The 24,290-nt window shown below is 36.3% G+C and overlaps 1 protein-coding gene across 2 annotated transcripts in view; it reads right to left on the bottom strand.

Annotated features, from left to right (window-relative positions):
- Positions 1 to 20,489, bottom strand: part of IKZF3 (IKAROS family zinc finger 3) — an 86,039-nt gene extending 65,550 nt beyond the window's left edge. Inside the window, exon 1 of one of the 2 annotated variants that reach the window (XM_044004583.1) lies at positions 20,336 to 20,489. In XM_044004583.1, coding sequence (XP_043860518.1) covers positions 20,336 to 20,489 — 154 coding nt within the window. The remainder of the gene's footprint in view (positions 1 to 20,335) is intronic. The other variant, XM_044004585.1, reaches the window with a different exon arrangement.
- Between the last annotated feature and the right edge of the window lie 3,801 nt (positions 20,490 to 24,290).

Below are 24,290 nucleotides of genomic sequence, written 5' to 3'. Positions count from 1 at the left end.
AGATTTGAACTCAGGTACTCCTGATTCCAGGACCTGTGCTCTATCCACTGCGCCACCTAGCTGCCCCTGCAATCTTTTTCTAATGAAACTTCAACTTATCTGACAACAGTTGGAAAATCTTTGGATTTTATTAATCTTGTCAGAATGGTTTTTTCACCAGCCCTAAATTACCAAAAACATATAAGGTGATGCGAATATCAATAAACCATCTATTATCTAAATGTCTCTAATGATCTGTATTGACACCACTTGAAAGCTAATTTGACACAAGAGAGCTCTGGACCAGGGCCAAAAGAAAAAAAAAAGAAGCAAATAATCCTTCAATAATGGCCTTATACCAAAATGATACCTAGCACACACACACACACACACACACACACACACACACACACACACACAGCTCAAAAGAACTTCTAAGTAACAATTACAGGAAGCATTTTTTGGTAACTACAGAACAATATGGCTAACTTCTAATATTGTTTTCCAAACTCCCACAATGTAATCAGAATAATCATGTAGAGTTATCAACATTTTTCATTATTTGGTCCTTTAAAAATTTTGTTGAGGGCCAAAAATGTTTAAGGTATGCTTGTCAGACTATTGAACAATATTTCATTTGGAGAAGACCAAAACACTATACAAAGTTAGTTGGCTTTTTAAAAATAAATTGTCATGACTTTATAGCAAGAAGGAGCATGATGTGAAAACGTTTTCCAAATAATGCCAAAAATCCTGATGAAAGATGGATAATTAAGTCATGTGCACATTTCCAATTATATAGCTGTTGCTATATTATATATATATATATACACATATATATATATATACACATATACATCAGAAAGTTGTGACTTAATAAAGAAATAACATTCTAATGCTTTTCTCTACAAGTTTAAATTATTATAGTTTTCCATTAAGATTTCGCCCCTTGTTTACCTTTTAAGAGACTATTAAAACTATTCTGAACTTTTGATTAATCAAATGAAACAGATTCTAAAGTTTAAATTATTTATCTTGCAGCTTCTAGTAACAGCCTACTAACCCAAAGCTTGATTATGAATTTCAAACCGTGTTCTACTAGCATCTGTAACCATCAATGTAAAGATCAATGTAAACCCTAGGAATTTTAACTAGCAATCACTGAGAAATACAAGTCTCAAGCTTGTTTTCATCCTATTAGGTCCTACTTTTAATCAGCGAAGATGTCATAGAAAGCATTTCCCCAACTAGAATTTTTGGAGAGAAGCCAGATTTTTTTCCCCTCAGACATCCTAACTTCAAAATGAAAGATCATAGCTTATAATTAAATCTACAAACTTTTGATGGCAGATACATATAGTTCATTATGATCTCTTCAAAGTTCCTGCATAAATGTTTGTTCTTTAGTGCTTCCTCCCTTAAATTACTTTGTTTTCAAAATAGTAGTAATTTCTATTGATTCAGCTTCCTAAAATTTGTAAGCTTAGTCATAATTTAGATGGATGACGGCATTATTTCTGAATGCTCAGATCATTCTTTAACTCAGGATAGTGCTTTAAAAAGTCCTCTCTCAACTTCACAGAATAGATCCTCACTCAGTCTTCTGCTTTCCCAGTAGGAAATGTGGGCACTAATGGAGAACAAAATATCAAATCCTAGAATAGAACCCTATTCTGAATTTGCCAGCTGCCAAAAAAGGTTGGTGGCTGCCAGCTGCCAGCAAGGTCTATCTGTTGATATTTTTTTTCATCTTTATAACAGCAAAATTGTCTTTTTTTTCCCCTTCATGCTCTTTTGGGTCTTGGTTGTCTTTTTCATCCCAAATGACTATGGTTAAAAAAAAAAAAAGAAAAGAAAGAGGAATTGGAAATGAAGGCAAAGGACTTAGAGAAGAAGAAATACTTTCCTAATGGTTGTGTAACACCATGGACAACAAATGCTGCTGTGGCCATGGACTGTTAACCACTATTGCTGAGAATATATAAGCAGCTGTCTTTATTGCTGTCACACACGCATCATACTTTTAATGCTCTAGCACCACAGGTAATGCTATATGAAATGGAAAGCAATATATGTAGCCTACAAGCAGTGTTGAAAAATTGTTCCTCTATACCAAGGATTCTTACCCTTTTCCTTACCTATTTTTTCATGGAACTTGTGGACAATCTCCTCAGAATAATGTTTTAGATGTATAAATATAGTACGTGGGATTACAAAGAAACCAATGATGCTGAAATTCAGTTAGCAAAAAATATATTTTAAAAACCAAGCTCACAAACTCCAGGTTAAGAATGCCTGTTTAAAATGTCTGAAGAGGGTGGAGCTGGGTGGTACAGTGGATAAAGCACCGACCCTGGATTCAGGAGAACCTGAGTTCAAATCTGACCTCAGACACTTGACACTCACTAGCTGTGTGACCCTGGGCAAGTCACTTAACCCTCATTGCCCCACCAAAAAAATGTTTTAAGAATGAGAAAACTTTCAATTTTTATTTATGAACACCTTTCCCCCCAAATAATTTGATCATTCATTTAAGATGAATGAGGGCAATTATTCTGAAAATACTCCTAGGAAGAAATTTTGTATGGGAGATATTAAATGTACTATTTATTTTCCCTTTTCACAGAAAGTAAAAATGAGGTACAGAATATGACTTTTGTATCTGGGTTCACAGTAACATTCCTTCAATGCTGCCTCTCAAAACTATACCACTTCCAAGATCCCAAACTTTGAAGATTTAACACTCCAACCACAACCTATTACTTTCACCTCTCCCACTCTCTTCCTCTAAATCTACTTTTCACCCTTATCTGTCATCATACCCCAAGTCTTTTGGCTCATCCTTTGACCCATCTTTAGTCTCCTAGTCCAATATCCCTACTGTTCAGTTTAGTCATTTTCCAGTTATGTCTGACTCTTCATGGCCCCATTTGGGTTTTTTTTTGGGCAGAGATACTGGAGTATTTTGTTATTTCCTTTTCCAACTTATTTTACAGATAAGGAAGCTGAAGCAAACAGGGTTAAGGGACTTGTTCAGGGTCATATGATTAGTAAGTGTCTAAGACCAGATTTGAACTCAGGTTTTCCCGACTCCAGGATCAGTGCTCTATCCACTGCACCACCTAGCTATCCCTACTATGGCTTTCTTTTTATCTATACAGAGGAATATCCATTTATAGAGGAGTGACCCCATGGACTGCTACTAATTATCACCCTAGAATTCTGTGCACTTCTGACCTTCCACTCTTTCAAACCTGGATAATCCCCACCAGACAAATACTCTGCTCCCACCTGAGTAGTGCTAAGTATCCAAGAAAAAAATCACCAAGTGAAGCTGATTTCACCCAACACATACTTATAATAAATAATTTATTTCATCTTGGGTCCTTTTGATTGCTGTAGAATATTTCTACTCTACGATGATTGACTCCCTATATCTTCTTGATCACCGTGGAACCTATTCCAGATCTTTTCTTAGCTCTTCAAATTCTCATTTGCACCCTCTCTCTCTGCACTTGACAACAAATTATTTAGCCTCTAAAGCATGAACCTTCATAACATCAGCATCTAGTTTTCCCCTAATCTTTCCCCATGGTTACACCTTTATTTTTACTTTTGATCTCACTCCCTCCCATCATCCCAAGGATCTTACTCCAGGCCTCTGCCTCTCCTTCTCCTCTGAATTTTCTAACTTTCCCTCTCCAGTGATTTGCCTACAAGAACATAGAAATCTCCTTAATCCTAAACAAAACTAAATTAAAAAAATAAAGCTTTCCCTTGAACTTTCTACCCCATCTGTCATCTCATCCCTTTTTCCCCCCTAACGTTAAACTTCTTTTAAAAACTATACATACTCCATGCCTCCACTTCCTTGCTGTCCACTTAACCTTTGCAATCTAGCTTCAATCCTGATCATGCTAGGTAAAATTGCTCTCTCAAAAAACACCAATAACTTCTTCTTTTTTTTGGGGGGGGTGGGTGAGGCAATAAGGGTTAAGTGACTTGCCCAGGGTCACACAGTAAGTGTCAAGTGTCTAAGGCCAGATTTGAACTCAGGTCCTTGAATCCAGGGTCAGTGCTTTATTCACTGTGCCACCTAGCTGTCCCCACCAATAACTTCTAATCACCAAATTCAATGACATTTTAGTCTTTTTCCTCACCAATCTATTTACAACTTTGGATACTCCCAAAGAGAACATTCTCTGCTCTCATTAAAGGTCACACTTTACAGGTTCTCCTCCCACCAATATAATAGCTTCTTCTCTCTTTATTCTCTTCCAAACCCCTTAACGTGAGCAGTCCCCAAGGATCTGTCCTTGGTCCTCTTCTCTTCACCCTCTACATTCTATCCCTTGGAAATCTCATTTACTTTCAGGTGGCTTCAAATACCACCTTCTATGCAAATGACTCCCAAATATATCTGCTCTAGTTCCTGACTCTGCTTCTGAGTTCCAGCCCAGAATCTCCAACTGTTTTTGGAACACCTCCATTTAAATGTCCCACTGGCACCTGAAACTCAACGTGTATGAAACTAAGCTTATCTTCTCCATGAAACCTGTTCTGCTTTCTGACTTGACTATTCCCGTCTGGGCCCCATTGTTCAACTCAGTCTCCTATAGTCAAAACCCTGGGGTTATCCTTGACTCTTCCCTCATGTCTCATATCCAGCAAGCAGCCAAGGCCTATCAATTCAACCCCCAGCATATCTCTCCCATCTGTCCTGAGGCAGCAGGGTACAAAAGGAAGAATGCTGGATTTAGAAGAAGAGGATCTCAGTTCAACTACCTGCTGTCTCTTATTACCTATATGAATTTGTTCAAATCACTTGTCTGGGCTTTCGTCGTTGTCTTATGTAATATGAGATTAGAGTAGACGGTTTCTAAGGTTCCTTCAAATATTATATGAATAATCTTTTAACAGGTTTTTCTGCTTCCCTTCTTCCTCTTCAATCCATCCTACATTTCCCTGGCAGAATCATTTTTCTTATAGTTAGGTCATTGTTTCATGCTTCAAGAAAGGGCGCAAAAGAAATTATCCAGAAGCTTAATGATCCTCTCACCTTCTTTTCTGAGACAGGAAGGTCATATAACAAGGAGGGGTTAAAAGATAAACAACCCAAGTGCTACACTGGCAATGTTACAAGAGCCAGGAGAAGGTCTGGGTGACTCCTTTATGCAGAATTTAGAAGAGAATATGGTGTAATTGTTGGCGTATGGTTGGAAGCAATACTCAAAGGAATGAGTCCACCCATCCAATCAGATATTCAATTATTAATTATGCTAGGATCTACTCATACTAATCCTCTCCTCAAAAATCTTCAGTGGGGTACAGCTAGGTGGCGCAGTGGATAGAGCACCGGCCCTGGAGTGAGGGGTACCTGAGTTCAAATCCAGCCTCAGACACTTAACACTTACTAGCTGTGTGACCCTGGGCAAGTCACTTAACCCCAATTGCCTCACTAAAAAAAAAAAACAAAAAAAACTTCAGTGGATCCCTCTGCATATTAAGTTAAAAATACTTTGACTTCCAATCTGAAATTACTCTATTGGCTTTCCAGCCTGATTCTTACTCTCCTCTACTCAATTCCCTAAGACTGACCATTGAATTCCTTCCCTTTCTTTGAAGTCCAACTCAAGACACCTTCTCTAATACCAAACCTGTAATCTCACAGAATAGTTTGTTTTGCAACTTTCTAATATCTTTATTATATAATATTGTGCATTACAGTTATCTATGTTTGTATCTTATCTCCCTACTAGACAATAAACTCCAATAAGGCAAGAATCCTATTTATCTAAATTTTATACCTTCCTCAAAATCTAGCAACTTGCTTAGCATACAGTAGGTGCTTAAAAAGTGTTCACTGAATTAAGTGATTTATTCACAATCACAATGTTACTGTCACAACTGGGAAGTGAAAAGCTCTCTTGCATTACAATGTATGTCCCCCATCCCAACCCAGACACACAGAGTAACAATTTTTCAGAAATTCAAATTTTATTTAAAGTTCTCTCTAAACATTAGCATAATCATTATGACAGCAAGTGCTATTAAATGCCATTAAATGCCATTAAATTCCCCCCCCAATTATATAACTAATATTTATTTGGGATCTAGAAGACTTAAGATATTAATAAAGATATAACAAGCCTACTTCTCCAAGGTCATTAATCAAACTATAGGATCATAAATTTAGAGCTGAAAAGGCCCTTAAGAGGGCTGTTAGTCCAATTCCCTCATTTTATGAGCAAATAGAACACCAGAGGAATGGTATGACTGGCCTTCAGTCACACAGATAGCAAATGTCAGAGCCTGGATTCAAACCCAGGGCTCCAAATGTAGAATTCTTTCCACTTTACCCCCATCATCTCTAACATAGCCCAAGGAATTCTGGTCCTCCTTTAGTAATATTTTCTAGTATTTTCCTCTGCAGACTGTGTCTCGAGCAACAGTTCTGAATCTTTTTGTGTAATAGAGCCCTGTGGGAGCCTACTGAAGCCTACTGACTCTATTCAGAAGAACTTTTTTAAAGCATGAAAGAAAATACATGAGATTAAAAAGGGACCAGAAGTGAGTGAAAATAGAGATAGAATTTTTTCCATAAAAGTTGACAAACTCCCTATTTACAAGAACCCTTGGAGGCTCGTGGACCCCAGGTCAAGAAGCCCAGCTCTAGAGGAAACTGGATTGTGTGAGACAATGAGCTACCAGTTCATTAAATGGGGGGGAAAAGTCCAATTCTAGGTGGCAAATATCACAAATGCCTACCCTAGCCTACCTTTTCTTGCCTTAAATTTGTTTTGTTTGTTTGTTTGTTTTTTGTGGGGCAATGAGGGTTAAGTGAATTGCCCAGGGTCACACAGCTAATAAGTGTCATGTCTGAGGCCAGATTTGAACTCAGGTCCTCCTGAATCTAGGGCCGGTGCTTTATCCACTGCACCACCTAGTTGTCTCCGCTCCCTTAAATTTGTAGGAAATTAAAGATACTGTCTTCACATACATATGTATATATACATATACACATGTTTAGTGCAGTATTAAGCTATTAAAAAGCTTATACACTTTGTTTATATATGCTATAGAATGAGTATTATATAGAATTTTTAACATACTTTATATATGTATATATATGCACACACACACACATATATATATGTTTATGAACACTGTTATATATAGGTGCATACATATCACTGGAGGGCCAGTGTAGCTTAGTGAATAGAAAGCAAGCTTTAAAACAAGGAAGGCAGGGGCAGCTAGGTGGCAAAAGCACCGGCCCTGGATTCAGGAGGACCTGAGTTCAAATCCACCCTCAGACATTTGACACTTACTAGCTGTGTGACTCTGGGTAAGTCACTTAACCCCCAATGCCCCGCAAAAGAAAAAAAGAAACAGGATATAGTCTATCAGGGCAGCTAGATGGCTCAGTGGATAAAGCACCAGCCCTGGATTCAGGAGGACCTGAGTTCAAATCTCACTTCAGACACTTGACACTTACCTAGCTGGGTGACTCTGGGCAAGTCACTTAACCCTCACTGCCCTGAAAAAACAAAAAACAAAACAAAACAAGGAAGGCCTGGGTTCAAATCCTGTGTAAGACACATAACGGGCAATGTCACCATGGACAACACATGCCTTGTTCTAGGCAGCTCCCTAAGATTATTAGTTGCAGAGAAAATGCCAACCTGCATCAGTAGATGGGAATTCTTCATCCAGGAATTCCCTATATAAATGAAATGATAGGTCCGTCTTTATCCCTAAATAAAGAAGCTAAGCAGTCTCAATGATATTCAACACATACTTGTTGAGCACCTACTATGTGCAAGGAACTATGCTAAGTGGTAAGTAGGAAAAGAATAGGCATTTCACATGTTATGGCTTTGTTTTAAAATGTTTAAGCTAAAATAATTTCAGTGGTGGAAATGCTCAGATTCCAGGGACACATTTTTATATATATTTATAACATTCTTTCAATAAGTTCTCCAGTTTTCTCTTTGTTAAGTGAGGGTAAACAAAAGTATCTTTTGAAAAAAATACCAGCATCAATATTTTATAAACTCCACTTAAGGCTATAACATAATTCCAACTGAGGGGATGCCCATCATTTGGGGAATGGCTAAACAAGTTGTGGTATATGGATGTGATGTAATACTATTGTGTTGTAAGAAATGATAAGCAAGCATATTTCAGAAAAACCTGGGAAGACTTACATGAATTGATGCTGAGTGAAATGAGCAGAACCAGGAGAACATTATACACAGTATCAACAACATTGTATGATGATCAACTGTGATAGACTTAACTCTTCTCAACAATACAATGATCCAAGATAATTCCAAAGGACTCATGATGGAAAATGCTCTCCATATGCAGAAAAAAGAACTGTGGAATCTGGATGCAGATTGAACTATACTGTTTCTACTTTTTTTGTTTTTGTTTTTTTGTTTTTTGAGGTTTTTTCCTTTTGTTATGATTCTTCTTTCACAACATGACTAATGCAGAAATATGTTTAATGTGATTGTACATATATAACTTATATCACATTGCTTGCTGCCTTGGGGAAGAGCGAGGGAAGGGAAGGAGGGAGAAAAATTTGGAATTAGAAATCTCATAAGAATAAACGTTGAAAACTATCTCTACATGTAACTAGAAAATAATAAAATACTTTTATGATTAAAAATAATAATAAATAAAATACCCTTATTTTACAGATTACAAAAAACCATAATCCCAAGTATCTAGAACAGAAAATTGTCAAAGAACATCAATGTTGTGATTAGTGCAGTCAATTTTCCCACCTTTGAAAAAAGTTTCATATCTCAAAGTTGCTTTATTACTTCTATGCTGCACCAATTTAAGCAATTATAGGAAATTCAACACATATCTGCTGAGGGCCTATACAAGGAACTGTACTAGATAGAGGGAAAAGAAAAGTTATGTCTGTACCAGTTATAAAATAAGCAGGCATTGCCTTGAGGTTTTCCTAACTAGCTTAATCCAACTAAATAAGGAAATTATTCTCAATGATATTCAAATTCTTACCAATCAAAACTTATATTCATTATATGACATTATGACATTTCAAACTCTGTCTCAATTTTCAACTTTTTTTTTTTAACAAACTTGGGCCTACTGTTTTTTTTTTATATTTTGTTTTTTCCAATTAAACATAAAAACAATTTTTACATTTTTTTTTAACTTTCAAATTCTATCCCTCCCTTCCCTCACCTCCCCCAGTGAGAAGGCAAGCAATTTTATATAGGTTACACATGTACAGTCATGCAAAACATATTTCCATATTAGTCATATTGGACCTACTGCTGATTGGACATAGATGTCAAGTCATTTTTCCAGAAAAGGAATGGTTTTCCTCAGACCATCAAATGTGGTCAAAGGACCTTATGCGATTTTCCAAGTGGTTTGTGGTTATAGCATCTCCTATGTTAGAATGCATTTCTGCTTCTCGAGTAACAGTGAGATACTTACGAATCAATATACTATTCTAATTATGAGAAAGAACCATAAACTCACAATTTATTGTATTATATTACATTGTAACATAATAAAGCATCCTCAAAGCCAGGAAGACCTGGGTTCAAAGACCCACCTCTAACACACACTGGGTTTATGACCCAGAAGAAGTCACTATATTTCAGTGTTCTAAGCGACTCTCTAAGGCTAAGATGCAGAGGAGGTGCCCCAACCTACACTGGTAAAAGGAGTTTACTCCTCTTGGAGTTCTCCATACTAATGAAATTACAGGCCCCATTCCTATCCCTATCTCTATAATAAAGTCTACTTATACACACACACACACACACACACACAAAGAATGAACATAATCAGTCTATTTTCTGATGATTCCAAAGTTACCTTACTGAATGGTTACTACTGTGAATGTACTAAATGGATACAAAATGTAGAAACTGAGGTGGGTGTGCATGGAATAGAAAGTTATACAAAAATCTGGTCCCTACCCTCAAGAGAATTACAATTCAGTAAGGGAAATTAGGTGTACTTAAATCTCTACTACATTGAACATTATGTTGTAAATATCTATGAAAGAAAGGTACTAAATGCTAGTAATATAAGAGTTGGGGGAAGTAATTTCCAGCTGGGAGGGTAAGGGTCAGAAGAGATTGTAGTCAAAGTGCTATTTGGGTTGGACTTTGGAAAGTGGATGAGATTTTGATTGACAAATGTGGAAGGAAGGTCTGGACCTTTCAAGTAGAGGAAGTGTCACAGAGATGAGGAAGAATCATGCCCAGGAACTGCAAAGACCCTAAGAAGTTGAAGTACAGGAAGATATAGAAAGATGGGGCTTGGAAGGTATCTTGGGGTCCATTTGTAGAAAGCCAAAGAACTGAGAAACCACTAAAGTTTTTTGAGCAGAATCACAGAATCACAGAATCACACCAAGAACCTATATTAAATCTTTTTTTTTTTTTTGCAGGGCAATTGGGGTTAAGTGACTTGCCCAGGGTCACACAGCTAGTAAGTGTTAAGTGTCTGAGGCCGGATTTGAACTCAGGTCCTCCTGACTCCAGGGCCGGTGCTCTATCCACTGAGTCATCTAGCTGCCCCTATTAAATCTTTTAAGCTCTACAAAATGCTTCTCTCCCAAGAACTCTGTGAGGTAGACAGGGAAAATAATGGTAATTCATTTTTCAGATGAGAGAACAAACTAAGAGAAGCTAAGATGCATAACCAGAGTCACCCAGCTGTGAGAACTGGAAATTGAACTCAATTCTCTTTTACTAGGAGTCTTACACTCCACTCTATGATGCTACCTTATTCCATTCTCAGAGCAGGATGCCAAATGCTTCAGAAGGGACAGAGTAGGTGATGTTAAATCTAGGCATAGGATGACTTGTTCCTTAAATAGAAAGATGACCATAGGAATGCTTTAGGGGCATCCTTATATACATCAATTATTACTGGCCAGTACTGTCAGTAGTGCAGTAGATAGAGTGCCAGGCCTGGAATCAAGGAGACCTGAGTTCAAATCAGATATTTACTAGCTGTGTGACCCTGGGCAAGTCACTTCACCCTGTTTGCCTCAGTTTCCTCATATGTAAAATGACCTAGCGAAAGAAATGGCAAATCACTCCAGTATCTTTGCCAAGAAAACCCCAAATGGGGTCACAAAGAGTTGGACACAATTGAAACAACAAAACATCAAAAAAACCTATTGTTGTAAAGGTGCTGAAGGATGACTTAGCAGACCCAATGAACCCTCAAAATTCCTAACTGAAATAATTCCTCATATTAGCTTTTTTTGCTCATCATTTGTCTCTGTGTGAAATGTTGTAGAATTCTGATAATTTGAGTTTCTAAATGTATAGATTATGACATGTATATTTTTGGATCTAGAATGAATTAATAGCATACTTATATAGCACTTTAAGGTTTACAAAGTGTTTGAAACACTTTAAAGCAATTTTAATTTTTATTGATATATTTTGTTTTCATACAGTTTTCATTCATAGCTATATTGTTCCCCTATACAGACAGCCTTCCCTTGTAACAAGGGGAAAAAAACAGTTCTGCAAAACTAAGCAACACATCAACCTAGTTGGATTGTATATGCAGTGTCTCAATCCACAGTTCCCCACTTCTGCAAAGAATGGAAGGAGGTATATTTTCACATTTTTTCTTTAGGACCAAGGTTGGTGATTATAACCAACCTTGGAGCTTTAAGGTTCAGGTTTTTTGTTTTTCAGTTAACATTGCTACAATCATCATCTATATAACTTCTAGGTTCTGCTTATTTCGCTTTGTATCAGTCATATAAGTCTTACATGCTTCTTTGTATTCTTCATATTCATTGTTTCTTAGGCACTGTAATATTACATTACACTCATGTACTACAATTTGTCCATCCATTCCACAATTGATGGACATCTACTTTGTTTCTAGTTCTTTGCTACTATAAAAAGTGCTGCTATAGTTGTAGTGTAAATAAGATCTTTTTATTTTTAGCCTCTGTGAGGTATATGACTAGCAGTAGAAAGAATCTCTGGGTCAAAGAGCATAGATATTTTGGTCACTTTCTTAGCAAAACTGCAAACTGCTTTCCAGAATTGTTACACCAATCCACAGCTCCACCAACAGTACATTAGTGTTCCTAAGACTCCTACAAAATCAACTATGGCCCTTTTTGGGGTCATCTTTTATCAAAACCTCCAAGTTATTTTGCTTTTCAGCTTTCTTGTTACTAATAAATTTGGAAGCCATCTTTTACTTGGTTGTGGTTTGCAATTATTTTTCTCATGACAAGTCTGCAAAGTATTATCATCTTCATTTTCCAAGTGAGAAAAAAATGGACTCTGAGAGATTAAGGGGTTTGCTTAGGATGGCAGAATAGATAAAGGGCTGGACCTAGAATTAGAAAACTTGAATTCAAATCCTACTTCAGACTTTTCCTAGCTGCAAGGTTCTTCAGTTGTAGATAGCATAATACAGTGAAAAGGGGATTGTCCTGAAGTCACAGGAACTGGATTCAAATTCCACCTGATACTAATCATGTGATTATGGGCAAGTCACTTAAGCTCCCTGGACTCCAATTTTCTCATCTATGATAAAGAGATTGGGCTTGATGGCCTCTGAGGACCCTTCAATGCTAGAAGGTTGAGCCTGTGACAATGAATACTTATACTACTAACCTCATGGGGCTGTTGGGAGGAAAGTCCTTTGTAAATCACCATGTAAATGTGAGAACTATTACTATGAGGCTTTGAGAGTAGTTCTATTGACTCCTGACTCTTTCTACTACACCCCTCATGGTAGGGGAGAGGAGATATCCAGCTCATCTACAACTGTCCTCAAGGAAGTGATAATTAAGAGTTTTTTCAAAGCTTTATATTTCCCACCTGTTACACACCCTAACACACAGTAGGTATTTATTTGTTGAACATTGTAATCATTGATGGCAATTTAGGTTCACATTTTGCTTGTTCTAGTGTGCATTTATATAGCATTTTAAGGTTTGTAAAATTCTTTTTTGGTCCTCATGAGGTAGGTGCGATTGGTATCCCTATTTTACAAATGAGGAAACTGAGAATGACAGAAATTGACTTGTTTGGGATCATATAGCTAAGTATCTGAGATGGGATTTGAACTCAGGTCTTTGTGACTCCAGCTATCTGCTAACCACAAATTGGGTACAAAAATGTCAATTGGAATGACAAATAGCAATTTTTTTTTTTTTTAGTGAGGCAATTGGGGTTAAGTGACTTGCCCAGGGTCACACAGCTAGTAAGTGTTAAGTGTCTGAGGCCGGATTTGAACTCAGGTCCTCCTGACTCCAGGGGCAGTGCTCTATCCACTGCGCCACCTAGCTGCCCCACAAATAGCAAATTTTGCCCAAATGATGTTATGAATAGACTAAGAAAAAAGTGAAGACTATGAAGCCAAACATAGTCTCCTTTGGTCACTCTCTAACCAACAGCATGCACATGGGAGACAAATGGATGGAATATGGAATTTGGTCTGTGACTATCGAACAGGGTAGATTTTCGTTTGAAACTAAAAGTTTGGTGAGGGATTCAAAACTGAGATTTCAGTGCTATCAACATGGATTGTAACAGCATCAAAAAGTTCCTTCAATTCAATCTCCATCTTTATTTAAAAGTTAAATGATGACTTACAATATTATATTGCCAGCAATTTGATAGTGTAAGTCTTACAAATTGCTTTAAAGAACATATACATGATCTGGAGGTTACTTTTTCTTTTATTCTAGTAAATGAGCCTGTAAATCTATCTTGAAGGTAAGAGAGTTGTTTCCTGGAACGAATCATAGAAAATAAGATTCATTTAACCAAAATGCTATTATTTGGGAGCACTATGAGGTATAAGACTCTTAGCCTGGTTGATAGGAGGCTGGGGTTCTACTCCTGTCTTTCATTCTACTGTGACTTTAGACAAGTCAAGTAACCACTTTGAGCCTCACTGAACTCAATGACCTCTAAGATGACATACCAGGAAGAGACTCAATTTAGAGTGAGAAAAGACTAGTGTCATCCTGGTTATTGTTGTTCTGTCATTTTCCCATCGTGTTCAACTCTTCCTGACCCCATTTGGGGTTTTCTGGGCAAAGATATTGGAGTGGTTTGCCATTTCCTTCTCCACTTCATTTAATAGTTGAGGAAACTGAGGCAAACAGGCATGACTTTTCCAGGGTCACACACCTAGGAAGTGTCAGAGGCTGGATTTGAATTTAGGAAGCTGAGTCTTCCTGACTCCAGGACTGGCACTCTATCAACTGCAACACCCAGCTCTGTCCACGTCATTGAATCATGCTAGATTTCAGTTTCTTCATTGACAAAGTAATGGGATTATAAAATCATTTGGGGTACTATTTAGGGCTAGAAGGGACCTTAAAGGCTATCAAGTATAAATCCCTAATTTTTACAGATGGGGACACCAAGGCACAGAGGTTAAGTGACTTGCCCAGTGTCACACAGCTAGTACATTTATGAGTCAAGATTTGAGCCCAGCCCTTCCCACCTCTGAAGTTAGCTGTCTTTATACACTCACTATTCTATGCTGCCTCTCACTAGCTACATAATTTTTTTTACATAATTTTTTTAAAAACCCAGAGAAGAAAAATACATAGGTTAGTAAGAATGACTTTACATATTACTGTTCTCTACAAATGATCCATCCCATAGGGGTTCACACAATGACAGTTACAGGAAACTGTTCTGATAGGTCAAATATTCTGATAACAGTTAATAATCACTATTTGTTACAAAGAATCAGGTCAAACATATAACAAGCAGGAAATGAACAGATTCCACAGTAGCAAAGAACACAAATAAAGTGAAAAACATTCCTTTTTATCAACTGCAAGAATGGAACACTATTTTCGTAAGGTATTCTGTGAAGGATGGCTGGGGTGCTCTGAGATGATAGAGAGAATAGAATTGTGTTGTTGTTGTTGTTGTTGTTGTTTTAATACATAAATAGTCAAGGGATGTATATTTTTGCAAAAAGAACCATCAGTTTGGGATGTGATATTCCATGAATAAAGTAAACCTAAACCATTCAAAACTACCTTTTAGACAACATTTTGTTCTCTTTCCTCATAAAAACTTTGACCAAAGTTTTTTTTAACAGATCAACAAAATTAACATGCGTCTTCTTGCTCAATTTTTTTCCAGTAAAGACCTTATAAAATGAGTTTACTTTTTGATATCATATTGATTTCTAGAAATATGATAATGGAAAATCTAACTATATCACCTACTTCACAGAGGATTGTGAATTTTAAATAAAATCATACATGTAAAATATTTAGTGGAATTTTAAAGTCTACGTAAAACACCTATTATTAGCAATCCTAAAGATTAACCATTAACAGATACTCATTTGGCTGCTTAATAACAATTCCCAATTGGCATCAAGAATCAGAAGATGTACCAATTGTGAATTAATTATAATAGATAATTACTCCATAATAGTTAACTAATCACTTCTCATATCTTATATATGGGCAGGATTTATATAAAATGCTTTATAACATTAATTCCTTATGCAAAGTTAAACACTTTGGATTCTTTAATAATTTCATTCAGTTGGAGAAATAATCATCAATTTAAACTTTTGAAAAATACAGTAACCTCTCATCCAATATTACTAGGAAAAAAGGTGTACTGGCAAATAAAATATTAACTAATATTAACAAAAAGTTACCATTACATGACATATGCAAGCTATTTTCAGATAATTAAATACGATAAAATTAAGATAACAAAATAATTTCTCTTTCTTTAATTATTCGAAGGGCACTTATGGATCTCTTTATAACAACCCCAAAACATAGAACCATAGCCTATCTACAAAACAGTTTAACTCTTTAAAAACAGGCAGCTAGTTAATATCAGTGGATAGAGTACTAAGCCAGTTAGTTAGGAAGACATTAGTGCAAATTAACCTGAGAGACTGGCTATGTGATCCTGGGCAAGTCACTCAACCTCTCAGCCTCAGTTTCCTCATCTATGAAATGGGAATAATAATACCATCTACCTCCCTACCTATTATTTGAGGACCAAATAATAATAATAATATTTGTAAAATGCTTACTGGAGTACCTATAGTAGGCACCATATAAATGCTAGCAATTATGATTATGATTAAAACTGGGTAACAATTTAACAGATGAAACACTGAAACAATCATATACTTAACTGAAGATCTGACAATTACCTCTTGTTTTTAAATAAGTGATGATGTACACAACTGCATTTTCAACAGAAAGGTTATAATGGAACAAGCTTTATTCAAATAGTCAACAGAAAAAGCATATGCCATTTTAATGGAACCATCTAAACGAAATATATGGGCAGGCCAACATCTGATCGATTTTTGATCCATACTTTTGAGGAGTAACATGTGTTCCTGAATGTTTGCGGATGTGAAGAAAATGGGTGCCTTTGTACGATATTCTATAGTATGATGTTCTAGCCAAATAATGGAACAAAATGTTTACTGTTAATGGTGGTGTATATTCTATGCCATTTAATGTTCCTTAGGCCTTTTTAAGTATTCATTTGAATGATTATATCCTAAGAAATGATGATTCTAATGCCTAACAAAAATCTCTATTTAAAAGCTTTATCCTCTGAAATGAATTGAGGTACCGCTAGCATTACCCTGGAATTCTTTGTGGCTTGTTTTAAAGTTCCTTAGACTCAGTTCATGATCTTACTTCATTTTAGTCTCCATTCAGTCTCTATGTGGCATGAGGAAAGAGGAAATCTGTCACAATCAATCTCTCGATTTCTGTCTGTCTGTCTCTCTCCTTCTCCATATATTTATACACATGCACATATACATCTAAAAATTCTAAATAACTGAAGGTTTACCTTCTAGCAACCACAGCTATTTAGAACAGAGTGATCCAAATATTCAAATGGCTTCTTACTGTTTATGAAGATAGCTGTTATACATTATGCCGAAAGGACTTTATAATAACAATAGCTAGCATTTATATAGCATTAACTTTGTGCCAGGCACTGTGCTAAGTGCTTTACAATTATTATCTCATTTGATCCTCACAACAACTTCATTTGACAGATAAGGAAACTGAAGCAGAGGTTAAGTGACTTGCCTAGAATTACACAGCCAGACAGTAAGTGTCTAAGGCTAGATTTGAACTAAAATCTTCCTGACTCCAAGCCCAATGCTTAAGAGAAGGACCTTAGGTCTTCACCCAGGTAAATGTGGAAAATAAAGCAGTATATTTAGAAGTCAGCACAACAACATCAAACAAAGGTGACAATAACTGAGGGAGGAGACAGAAGAATCATAAAATGCAGACAGAATAATTAATACTAATAAAGCACAAATTGGGTGCATTTAGTGAAGGAGCAAACACCCTTTTATGGCTCAACAAATTCTAAGTGGATCAATACTTTTTGCTATATTCCCAAAATACAAGCACAAGCTAGCAAAGCTGATATTCTTTATGATGATCCTTTGTCACTAAGAAATAGTTAAATTATGTTAAATGTACTCTAATAGATGCAATGTCTCACAGGTCTTAGAAAATCTAAGAAAAAGTTTGGCATTAAAAAGGTGAACTTCATTTATGCAGTACAATTACACATGTGGAATGCTTTATATTTAGATTGAAATATGAGATAACTTATGAAAATTTTAAAAAATTGATTATATAAAAGTGATCAAAGGCATTCCCAAGTCAGTAAAATATAAAGTGGCCTTTGGGGGAAAAGGATTTAGGGCCACAAATTTTGACCAAGGCAAAATAAAGGTTTTCAGGTTTGATTTATAATATGCATTAATATTTCTGTATTCTTGTGTCAAGATTTCCACTCGTCATAGGATGGTAGATTTAGAACTAGAAGAGGCTTTCAAGGTTAGGGAGACTAACACCTCTTTCCCACCCCCACCCAATTTGCTGATGAGGAAAATGAGATACTGAGTAGTTAAATGATTTGTCCAGGGTCTGCAGATAGTAAGTGTCTGAGGCAAGATTTAAACTCAGGTTCTCCTGACTTCAAGACCAGAGTAATTGTTCAACCTCTTAGCAAGTTGCCTTCAAAGGTTCTCTTTCATCTCATTCCCCCTTTACAGAAGGAAAACAAATAACTACACGTATTTCTACATTTCAAGTATCTTATCCACACTCTTCAGTCACATTTTATAATAATTAAGAGATGTTAAATTTGCCATCGCCCCAAAGTCTGGGCAGGAAAAATAGAATTCAATGGCATTCTTTTAACTGCCTCAGATCAGAGAGAGGTAAAATCCCAATACATAGTAGTGGAATTAAAAATGTCAACATACATAGGGACATTATTTTACCTGTAAAAAATAAATAAGAGCCACATCAATCAGTGGTGAGTGCCCACAGTGAACTAGGTGGCACTTACTCCACAGTACCCTGCCCTCAACAAGCTTGCACTTGACCAAGTCAGACATACCCCATCATCTTTTCTTGTGGTGTTTTTGGTTTAAGTTTTGTTACAATGGTGATTTTGTACAATGAATACTGTACCTAACCCATGACATCTCCAGACTCAAAAGTGATCACAAGGTGCTATATTTCCTAGTTCATTTTTCTACTTAGTAAAATCAGCACATCATTAATTTCAAACTTCATATAGCTTTTCATACAGCACCTTTGCCTCCGTACTTCTTCCTTGCTTATTATTCTCTGAAAATCTCTTTTAGGAGATAGGTATTCTAAATTCCATTATTCAGACAAATCTGTTTCTTCTCTTTAGACACAATAAATCCACTGTTATCAAAATGCAGGGAGCCAACCAACTCAGTCCCATGCACTTTGCAGGTTTCCACAAGTGATGAATGAGAAGCACCACTGTTAAGGCTGGGAAAAATCCAGTTATAGCTTTGATTGATAACTCCATAGGAACAAATTCTTAAAGTGATAAAGTCCTTCCATTTGAAAAGTACCTAACCAGTGATTTAAATATTTTAAATGGACTTTTTAAAAATCATTTTTTCTCACAGTCTAGATTTATTTCTTTGTGTTTCTAACCACTGCAGTTTTCACATTTTAAAAAATACATGAAAATGTCTTTGGATTTTCTTATAGCTATTTTGACCTTATACCTTAACCATTTAACCCTTCACCCTTATATTTTAGCAAACAAGTAGGCTATTTCACATGAAAAGACATGTCAAGTGCTGTGATCATCAGACATTTTGAATCTTCTGTTCCATAAATCAATATCTTGGCTCACCTTCCATCATTTGGTGTTGGTTGATAGAAATGTTTTCATGGATCAAGACAGCCAAGAAAAATATTTTTAAAAATTAGGAGGAGAAAGCAAACTGAAAGAACCTAAGATCATGAGTGTGCTATGAGACAATCAATACAAGTTAGTTAGATTTTAGTCACTTTTCATATGGCTGAACTTGAATGCTATGTATATCCACATTTGACACTCTCATTCTTAAACACCAAAAAAGTTTTCATTAGCACTAATACAAATCATGTAACTGCAAAAAGGAAAATAAATTCATGATATTCAAAACATTTAATAAAAACAGCATTTCAACAACTTGAGGTTTCAATTTACTTTCTTGTAAATGGAAGATATTTTGTCTTACAAATCTAGATTTCTTCAAAAACCCATCCCCTCAAATGAAGTTTCAACTTGAGCTACTTAGACCATTTTCAAATTTTCTGAAACTGAGATTGCCCATTTTCTCAAGGCTGAAAATGTAAATTTGAGTGGGATTTTTATGAATATCATTGTTCAGATCTTCATAATTTCAAAGAAACACACACTGCAGAATTTTCACCAGAAAGAAAGATAGCATGCAGTTTTCTAACAGTATAAAATGAAAATTTCCCATAAGGTGAGCCTAATTTATTGGCAGATGCTTTGGATAATCTTGGTGAGAAAGGAAAGAGAAGTTGGTTCCAAGTGATCTATACATAGCAACAAACACAACTTGTATACTTTTTTCCTAAATTGCTATTTAAACAAACAAAAGAGGACCTATTTTCCTTCACAACCAGTGCTTCAAAACTAGCCCAATCCCAATGGCCACTTGATATTCAAAAGGGAGTCTGTTTCATATCCTAATTTTGTAGAAATGGGACACCTCACAATTTAGGGGTTCTTTGATATCTAACGGGCTGCCATTTAATGTTTGACAACCTCTGTAAAATCAACTTAAAGAATACAAAAGGTCTTTACACCCAATGGGGTGAAAACCTTCAAGCCTTTGCCCTCTAAAATAGATCACATTTACTTTCTGCAAAATAAATAGAAGTAAAACTGAGAGAAGAGACACCTTTAACCTACGTAGTTTTTCTCAAAGGCTCCTCAAAAGAATGAGGTTCTCCTCTCACCTTCCATCCTACTGCTGCTGCTGGGGCTGCTGTTGCTGCTGCCGGTGCTGCTGCTGCTGCTGCTGCTGCTCCACGTGCTCCTCCAGAGTCGCTGGGATCCTGCACTGCAGCTGGCGGGAGATTCCCTGAGCAGGGACTTCCCCTCTGGATACATTCGAGTGGCGTCAGCGAGCTTTAAAGTGACAGGAACTAGGTACGACTTCTGTGTATGAGGTTAGAGCGGCGCTGGCTGGTGGTGGCCTTTTAAAGGACTTTCATTACAAAAGGGGTGCCTGAGAATCATACATTCCTTTTAGTTTTCCCTCTTTAAGCGTCAAACTTGTGAACCAAAACGTGATCCTCTTTTTGGAAGGAGAAGGGGGTGGTGGAAGAGTGCATGTTTCTTTGCTCCTTCGTAAAGGAAATCACTTGGTTGGGAGTACTATGCCTTAATGAATTGAAATAGTGGCAAAAACTCATATATTAGAAAAACGTGTGTGAATGTATAATATTGTTTTAGGGAGGGTTTTGGGTTTTTTTGGTTGTTGCTGATTTGGCTTGTTTTCTTGTAACTCTCCATTCAAAGCATTTAGCTAGATGTGCTTAAATGAAGTATCTCACAAATTTCTAATGCATCACTTATTCTGGACTCCTCCTAGAATTTATATTCCAAATTGTATTATAATTATTTGCATAATTATCTCCACCTACCCTCTCCCCGTTCCCATTTAGAAGCTACCAGAGGGCAGAGAGGGTGTCTAGTTACCATCTTTATTAATCAACATCTAGCTCATAATAGGCAAATGATTAATATTTGTTCAATTAGGGTTGAATATGCCTTGGACTGGAAACAGGTAGGCATTAGAAATCACTTGGTTCGAAGTACTAATATTAGGTAATTTTTAAACTTTTTCATTTCAGTTATTGTATTCCTTTGTGTTCTTAACCACTTCAGTTTCACACGTTAAAAATTGCATTAAAATAAAAACAACTAAGTACAAACTCTCCAAGTGACCTATATGTAAGCAAAAGTTGTAGAGGGTTGGTAATCAAGACGATGCCTCCCTATGGCTGGTGTTGCCACTGTCCCTGGGTCTCAGTCAGGCAAGTCCCCAGGTGCTACACTTGGATTTGTTGAATATTTTATACGTAAAACGACCAAAATGACAAACCTCCAAAAACAAGATGTTTTAGAAAAGCAAGTTGTACATGAGAGATTCATAGTTTCATGAACCATCTCCTTACAATGCATATGAAAAAACCCATTTTATGTTTTTTTATTAAGTTCAAAATTAAAAAATGATTCGTTTTCAAAAGATGTTTTAGATTAGGGCTTCCTAACCTCTTTTGTGTGTTTCATAGATCCCTTTGGCAGTCTGGGAAAACCTATAGAACCCTTTTCAGAATGATATTTTTAAATGTCCAAAACAAAATGCATAGGATTACAAAGGAAACCAGTTATATTAAAATAAAGATGTGATATTTACCAACTTTATGGGCCCCTTGAAATAGACCAATGGACCAAGGGGTACATGGACCCCTGGTTAAGAACCCCTGTGTTAAAAGTATAAGAACTTTCTCTTATGAAATGGACTAAAATAAAACATTTCAACTTAATCACTAATTTTGAGCTCTAGAAAAGAATGACAGTAGATTTGCTGATCCATTAATGTGTCAGAAGATACATTATCTAATAATAATAGCTCGCATTTATATAATGCTTTGGGGGCAGCTAGGTGGTGCAATGGATAGAGTGCTAAGCCTGATGTCAGGAAGACTCATCTTCATGAGTCTTCTGCCCTCAGACACTTACAAGTTGTCTGACCCTGAGCAAGTCACTTAACCCTGTTTGCCTAGGTTGCCTCATCTGTAAAATGAGCTGGAGAAAGAATGGCAAACCGGTTCACAAATGAACAATATATAGTGTTTTAAGGTTTCCAAAACACTTTACATACATTCTTACTTGACCCTTAGAATAAGCCTTTGAACTAAGTTCTATCATTATCCCTATTTTATAAATGAGCTGAGGCCCAGAGAAATTAAGTGACTTGCCCAGGGTCACACAGCAAGTACATGAGGTGAAATTTGAAATTAGACCTTCTGAATTTCAAGCCCTGCACTGTAAGCACTATAGGACACTGAATCTATGCATTATGTTAGCAATTTTGTTAAGCATCATGAGATTTACAAACAAAAATATGTCTGAGGGAGAAGTGGGAGAGAAAGAGTAGTAAATCTGGAGTAAGAGGACTTGATCCAAATTTCAACCATTTTATTTGTCAACTAAGGCAAGTCACTTCAGTTGTCTGGGCCTCAGTTCACTTGTTTGCAAAATAATTCAATTGGACCAGGTAGTTTCTAAATTTCCTTCCAGATCCAAATTCTATGTGCCTATGATTCTTGTAAGAATTTTTTTGAAAGGCTCAAAGTGGTTAACAAGGACTCTGTCCTGGTACTATCTCAGAAACAACTATTTTCATTTATGGAGTTCAGTAATTCACTTTTCTCCCCCTTCTGGGACCTCTTTCTCCATTCCACAAGCATTTATTAAAACTGCCTACTAAGTGCCAAAGACTCTGCTAGATATACAAAGACAAAAAAACCAGCCCTTGCTGTTATATTCTTTTGGGAGAAAACAACATAAATTCACATAAGTTAATACCAAATACACACAAAGTAAGTGAAAAGCAATTTGGCTTGTCCACTATCAGTCACCAAAATATAAATGAATATAAATATATAAAATATAAATGAATGATTCTAAAAGAAGCTATTGCAAGTCTTTATTAGATATATGTTTTGCTTTTTTGTACATGTAGGTGTCCTATATTTAGGATTGGAAGTTGTTAATATTAATGAGGTCACTACATTAGCAGGTAACGTCAGAACATATTCACATTTGCAGCTAGAGTAATGTTTTGGTTTTGTGTTTATTTTCCTTTGCCCCTTGTCTCATACCCAGTAGGCACTCAATAATAATGTTGAATGAATGGATAAATTTGCATTTTCTTTTAAGGTCATAACAAAATAGTAGCATCTTGATGCCTTGTTTTGGCTGGCGTTTTAAAGGATAATGCCAATTTCACAGAATTGCTATAAAACACTAATTTTAGTGCAGAAAGGGGAAATTGTTATTTGTTAGTTTCTAAAGGCAAAAATAGCACATCAAAAGTAGCTGAAGAGGAACTGTAAAACTTTACAGGGATGATGTGAGGATGAATGTTGTTTGTTTAAAAATACCTTTATTTCTCCCATGCAAATGTATTTTATGCATATGTTTTAATCACACAATTCAAAGTATATTTCTTTAAGTCTGGATTAAATATTAGGTTTTTCAAACTCCTGAGAGAATATTACTATTGTGTAATATTAATTAAACTGGAAGATGGGTGGAAAAAATATCCAGTTTCAATGGCTATTACTTTGCTCGACCCTTTACTAGGATTTGATTCTTTTCTATTTCACAATCCTAACAAAACTTATATAATTAAAATGTTTGTAATCATTTGGGAGATACGGAAAGACTGGGCATTATGGTAATAATGAGTAAAACTGGAATAACACGTTTCTGAGCAACAGAATATAAATTCAGGCTAAATTTACTTCCATCTTCTTTAGAACAAGGGGACAGTTGAGACTGAGACTCGAATCTTGAGACATGGGGTAACCGACAAAGGGTGGGTCTGACTCACCGAATCACTTTTCACACTAACGCCATATAGGCAAAATTACCACTGACTAAAATTGAAAATCACTGACAAAGGCTCCTCTTGGACTATCTGACGGAGTCCTAGGACTGACTCGGCTCAAAGGAACTAAAACTGAAAACCCTCAATCTCACCCCAAATAATCATTCTGCACCCTGTCTGAACCTTGGGGCTCTCTCCCACCCACAAACATGTTGAAAATCAGAAACAGGCGGGGGCTGTCCCTCTTTGGTGAAGGGTAGACTACAAAAACGGAAGAGGCCACTCTC

This window comes from Dromiciops gliroides, chromosome 4 (genome assembly GCF_019393635.1).
Source record: "Dromiciops gliroides isolate mDroGli1 chromosome 4, mDroGli1.pri, whole genome shotgun sequence".
In the NCBI taxonomy this organism is placed as follows: domain Eukaryota; kingdom Metazoa; phylum Chordata; class Mammalia; order Microbiotheria; family Microbiotheriidae; genus Dromiciops; species Dromiciops gliroides.
The sequence above is the reverse complement of the archived record's forward strand: the minus strand, read 5'-3'. Positions and strand labels throughout refer to the sequence as shown.